This window comes from Microtus ochrogaster, chromosome 17, assembly GCF_000317375.1.
Source record: "Microtus ochrogaster isolate Prairie Vole_2 chromosome 17, MicOch1.0, whole genome shotgun sequence".
Taxonomy (NCBI): Eukaryota; Metazoa; Chordata; class Mammalia; order Rodentia; family Cricetidae; genus Microtus; species Microtus ochrogaster.
Window position 1 is genome coordinate 5886506 of NC_022019.1, and position 6322 is coordinate 5892827.

At 46.1% G+C, this 6322-nt stretch overlaps 1 protein-coding gene across 1 annotated transcript in view; it reads right to left on the minus strand.

Annotated features, from left to right (window-relative positions):
- Positions 1 to 2143: 2143 nt before the first annotated feature.
- Shisa2 (shisa family member 2) overlaps positions 2144 to 6322 on the minus strand; it is a 6377-nt gene continuing 2198 nt past the window's right edge. Inside the window, exon 2 of the mRNA XM_005355410.2 lies at positions 2144 to 4050. Within this exon, the coding sequence (XP_005355467.1) occupies positions 3497 to 4050 (554 nt within the window). The 3' untranslated portion in view covers positions 2144 to 3496. The remainder of the gene's footprint in view (positions 4051 to 6322) is intronic.

Sequence of the window (6322 nt, forward strand, 5' to 3'; positions counted from 1 at the left end):
AATTCCAGAAAGTTCGATAAGCCACTAATACAGACTCATTATTTATTCAACAAAGTCCTGTAATATTAGCCCATGCTTAGAGACTTTTTGCCCAGATGACCAACAGGACAATCTGATTTCTCTGCCTGTGGTCACCCTTCTTCCAGATCCCAGCAGAATCTGATTCTAACACCACACACAGAGGTCTGCCCTGGGTTTCACAGTAAAACACACTTCAAGGACGCCATTCTGACTGACAAGGCTAAGTCAACAGGAGTCACAATTCCCAAGTCCATTAACTTCATCTCTTGGGAGGCTAGAGCAACCAAAATGTGTGTGCCGTTTATCAGTTGGCTGAGCCACTTCAAGGAATTGCTGTGCGTTTGTGGGCTGGGGGCTTGGCACCCTAGAAAGGTCACTGTGCTAGTTCAAGGTAGGACTGCCTGAGGAGAGAGAGCATCAAGCTCCAAAGTCCTTCTGGGCTCAGCTTTGAGAACTACCCCATCTCCCTGCCACAGTCCAGGACACTCGTGGACATACAGTTTGGTTGTCAACTGTTCCGAGGGAATTGTAGATTCTAGTTTAGAATGAAACAAGGGCCATGTAGGTCACTGAACTCAGGAAATAAAACTCTAATCTTAAAAGCCTGAGACCAAGGGACCTGTGGGAACTCGCTCAGAAATGGCCGGGTAAGGAAGGTGCAGGCTGCAGAATAAACCCGTGAAGCACATGTGTCTCTGCCAGATGACCACCCTAGATGCTGATGTCATTGTTAATTTCGGAGGCTGGGGATGAAACTCAGGGCCTCCCACACATAGTCAAGTCTTAAGCTACATCCCCCAGTCTGAGATTGGCACATTTTAACTGCTCCCCTGCAGTAGAGATAGTAAAAGTGGAGTTTCCCCTTGCATTTTGTTTTGCTTTTCTTTGAGACGTTTCACTGTTTAGCCCATAAGAGCCTCAAACTGTCCTGCCTTAGACCCGAAGTGCTGGGATTACAGGGAGAAGCCACCACGCCCAGTTCACAATTGTTTGTAGCCGGCTCCCTCTGAACCAGGTTGACCTTGAACTTGTGGCAGTCCCCCCCACTGCCACTGCCTTCTGAGTGCTGAGATTACAAGCCTGAGCCACTGAGCTAGGTCCACACTTTTCAGCACATGAGCTGGTTAGTTTCTTCTTCCTTGCAAAGATCTGATTTTTCTCTCCTAAAATCTAGAGAAAAGCTGCTGGCTTATACACAGTAGAAAATGTGACTATTTTTCCATCAGCAAATGATCCCCCTTTTAGACAGACTGTAAAATGTTTCAACTGCATGTAAATTACATCATAGAGGCTCAGAATTTTTATATTCTCAAGAGAGCAAGGAAGGCATACTCGAACCAGGTATTTGTACTTCTATTCGCTAGCTAAGTCTCTCCAGTTCCCCCCCAAATCCAAAAGCTCAGCAATTGCTTCTGGTGACGTCATCTTTGGAAAAAAGGATGAGGTTTCATTGGGCAAAAACTCCCGTTTTATTTAATAAAACTTACTTCTTCAACACCCAGAAAAGGGAAGAAACTCAGATACAAGCAAGCACCCACCAACCATCCTCTGTTTCAGAAGCACACAGAGGTTACCCTGCATCAAGAAACGTCCTGGTGTCAGTTTAGGAATTGGCCACCTACAACTCCTTGGGCAAAACTGCTTTTGCCTGGCTTTGTAGAGATAGCGTTTAGACTGGGTTTTACCCTTTGGGATGGCTGGGATGAAGGGGGTGGGGTGAAAACTGATTTGAGACACTGTGATTTCATGAACTTCAAATCTCAGTATTTTACACACACACACACACACACACACACACACTAAATAGGTGTAATCATAAATAAATATATAAATAAGGTCTCGTTTATAAATAAGGTCTTGTTGGAGCTCAAGTATTTATGAAGTGCCATCCCTGGCTACTTCTGAGATGTTTCAGTTCACTGGTCTCTGAACTTTGCATTAGCTTGATGACAAGTGATCCCAAAGAAAAACAGTCTTTGGCGTGCCAAAGTTTGCCACAAATACATTTGACTTTCCTAGATACCAGCTACAGTGAAATTTCACAGTAGTTATGATTCTAAGTAACTGTTCTACCAACGACCAATTATAAAGAAAACACTCCCCAAGGAATTCACACCATAAATTTATTAGAAATTTAAAGTGATTTTCTCCTGCTTTGGCTATGAAAACTCTTTGATTCCTATCTCTGGTGATACCGGTTGCCAGCAACAACGTCACCCAATCCCCGTCATCATGAGACGACCGACAGATGACAGATGCTGTGGCCAGACCTACAGAAGACCAAACTTCACAGTTATTGAACAAATTTTGGCTTTTCTAGCAGTTGAAAACGTACTTACACACATTTAATTTTTTCTATAAGTGATCAACATACAAATTCACTTGAATTTGATAACTTAAAACATTGGCAGTGATTGCAGAGCTTGCTGAAGACCCAGGAGTCGTGTCTCCTTGGAGAGTTTTTCTTCTGACTTTCCTAGCTCCTGCTGCTGGAAAAATAGACCATTCTGATAACAAGAGTATAAAAAAGCCTTCTGATTTGCAAAGCGATTCATGTCTGGGGTCCCCGTGATGACTGAAGACCTGTACTGAGCATCTCCATAGTACCTTTCTCTGCATTTTTTAACTATCTTCATCCACACATAGATAATTCCCTGCCCTTGGTACTACTTAGCCCAAACCTGGCAGAAAAAAAGAGCCCCAGGCCACATCGCATGGCAAAGTCAGAAGTAACTAGAAACACAGCAGGTGGCAGCTCATGATTGCAATACAAAAGCATCAAATTACTTCTCGGGTGCCACTGGAGAGCCAGGAAATTAAAAAGGCTCCATGGAAAAGCATTGCCACCCCGCCCCCCAGAATTCTGAATGTCTTCTTTAGATACATACATTTTTTTCATCTCTTTAACATAGAAAATCACTTCGTAATATGATCTATACACACGGTTATCAAATTAAAAAATAGCACAAAATAGCTACCCCCCAAAGCATAAAAATAGACAAGCTGTATCTTTCACAATGAAATTAAGACAAGCCTCTGGAGGACTGAGGCTGCTGGCTAGTATCCGAGTTCAAACCAGCTTCTTTTCATAATAATTATATTATTTACATCTCCTTTCAGCCTTGAACACTGATTTAAAAACCCCTAGGTGAAGGGGAGGTAACAGGTGTTCTCTCCTGCAGCTGAAACAGAAGGAAACAATGGCCACAGAGAAGCTCTGACACCTCAAGGGCACTTAGGGGCTCAAGCATTTGTCACATGCTTGAGGGTACAGGTGGCGACTCCAGGGGTTGTGTCTTTCCATTGTGAGTCAGGAACTGTGCAGAGAGAGGCTGCTCTGGAGACTTTCTCCTACAAATGAAGTCATCCAGGAGAGCACCGAAGAAAACACCACGGACTCGTGCAGACTTCTGGCGCAGGAACCTGGCCTTGTTTGGCTCGGTCTCATAAAGGAGTCTACTTGGTGCCCTGTGAGCTATACGGTCACTGCAGGGTACATCTTCTGTTCACTGTTGGTGTGGGCAAAAGAGGGCTGGACTTGCCTGTAGCCGGGCTGCAGGCCATCCATGAATGGGGGCACTGGCGTCATGGGCACAGAGTCGTGTTGTACCGCATACCCCACATACGGGGTGTGCAGGTACTGCCCTTGATGGGGGACAATCTGGGTGGCCTGCTGACAGTTCAGGACAGAGAAGTTTGTGGGCATGTTGACGTACACATTGTTCATGGTTCCCTCAGGCAAGCAGCAGTTGGTCTGTGATCTGGTTGGGGGAGCCCGGGCCCCCGAGTTCGCACTGGAGCTGGAACTCGCAGCTGTGCTGGATTGCCGAGAAGATGACCCCCGGGACGTGCTGGCGCTGGGGATCATGGGGATGGTCTCCATCAGGCGGTTGCCCCCTGGGGCTCGGCTCTGCTGGGGATCCTGCTTTGGCCGGAGACATCGGCAACAGCACGCAGCTACGAGGGACCCGAGGATGATGAAGGCGACGAACACAGAGCCGACGATGAGAAACGGCACATAGATGGGGACTGGAGAGAGAGCAGAAATGTAACGTTATGGCTCACATATGACTATCATAAGACCCAGTGAGCGGCAAATGCCAGGGACAGGTGTGCACAAACAGTGCACTCAGAAGCGAAGGAAGAAGGTTGGGTCAGCTTGGTCACCAGTATGCAAGACGCAACTTCCAGGGCCAAGTGCTTTGGAAAGTGGCCAAGGCCCCCCGCAGGCGTGGCAAGGCCCCCAGAAGCTAAACTTCATAATCCCGCTTAGATTCCCCTAATGTAACACCAGATGCCCCTTCAGGTTGATCTAGATGATGGTGCAGTAGCCGAGCAGCCTGCATGTAAGTCTTTCCTAACAGGAAGCCCCAGGGTCTAAATGGAACCGAGTTTACATGTCTCTAAATCTGTCTTTTTCTTCTAGGAAGTTCTGCACATTCCTTGACTTCTTCTTGACATTATTTTTAACAAGTTTCTTGTCTTACAGGCAGAACAATTAAAAAAAAAAACAAGTAACTTAGATCAGATTATGACCCGCTATCATTTCCAAACAGAATATGAGACATAGGTGTCACGGGAAGGGAAAGACAAGCAAACTAATTAACACTGGGGCACTGAAATGGCCCAGAAGATAAAGGCTCTTGCCACCAAGCCTAACGACTTGAGTCCAACCCCCAGAACCCACACGGTGGAAGGAGAGAGTCTCCTCCTAAAAACCTGTCCTCTGATCTCCACACACAGGCCACAGCACAAACACGCATGCACGCGCACACACACACACCCCAAAAAAATAGACAGAAGTTTTTTTTTAAAAAAAAATGTAATATTTAAAAAGTGCACAAATTTCTTAAAAACCCATCTTAATAAAAAGGGAGAATAGAAAAATAGTTAACAGAGGCTGAGGAAGAGGGGGAAGAGGGAAGGATAGGAAGAGCCAGTGGGCACTGAGTTAGTCTGAAAAATAAAACTGTAAAATAGCAATAAAAGCCTGTTAGTAAAACCATTTAAAATTTTAAAATTATTTTTTAAAAAAAAATAAAACCAACCAAATGAACATTTTGGGGCCTTAGCATGGTGGCTCACAGTTTTAGCCTGAGCACATGGGCAGCGGAAACAGAAAACCGTCTTGAGTTCAAGGCCAGCCTAGGCCACACAGTAAGTCCCAGGCCAGCCTGGGCTACAAAGTGAGACTTTGTCTTAATATATATTTTAAATTTTATATTATATTTTAAAATAAATAAAAGTTAAAAATGTTTGTGGAAGCTATAGGAATAGCAACTCTATAGGGCTAGCAAGTTATGTTAGCAAGTGGTGTGACAACTGTTCCGCACACAAGTAGGCAGGAGGAGCCTGCAGAAAACCTCCGAGGCACTCCTGTGGAATTCTACCTACATCCCAGAAACTTGCCTTTGGTGTGTTCCTGATTCCCTTTGTTGGCAGGGGTTGGGCGTGGGCATGAGGTTCAGGGAATTGAACCTGGAACCTCACCCATGCTAAGGAAGCGGTCCACCACTGAGCCAGCCCTCTCTACTGCATCCCATGCATGGGTCCCACCAGCCTTGGTGGAGCCCACACCTCAAAGGTCAGATCTGCGAAGACCCTTCACTGAGACTCCGTTCCAGGAGTCACGCTGTTCACATACCCCACGGAACCACTGAGAAATAATGACTTATAACTGAACATATCTCATGGGTACAGAACAAGTGGGCAGTGGCCATGGCTGAACAGAGCCACTTGTATGCTTGGGGTCCCTTCAGCAGACCGGAAGGCTTGCTGCCATCTGCAGCCCAGCTGGCTCCCACAGCTGTACCACGCTCATTAGACTAGCCCTGTAGGCCAAGTAAGTCCGGGACGGGAGCAGCGAAAGGCAAGCTTTTTCCTACACACACTATAAATGTTTCACTCCCTAAATTGAGATAGCAGCCCTCGCATGTGGTACGAGGTAAACAAAAAGAACACAGGTGAAGTTCGCCTCCAATATGATAGCAAAAACTAGCTGAAACCAGTCTCGGCTCACATAATGAGTTTTGGGGAGAAATAACTGTTCTCTTTCCAGCATTTTTAATTGGAAGTGTAAATAACTATACAGGGGTAAAGAATGCGGGGCTACCGGGAGCCAGCCCCCCTGGTGGCTTAATTGGGCACGTTGTCCTTCACAGCAGCAGGGCTATGAAAGGAGCAGGACATTTAAAGGGAAGGTTTAGGAGCAGAGCGGAGGGTACCCATGACCTAGGAGCAGAGCGGAGGGTACCCATGACCTAGGAGCAGAGTGGAGGGTACCCATGACCTAAAAAAAGAG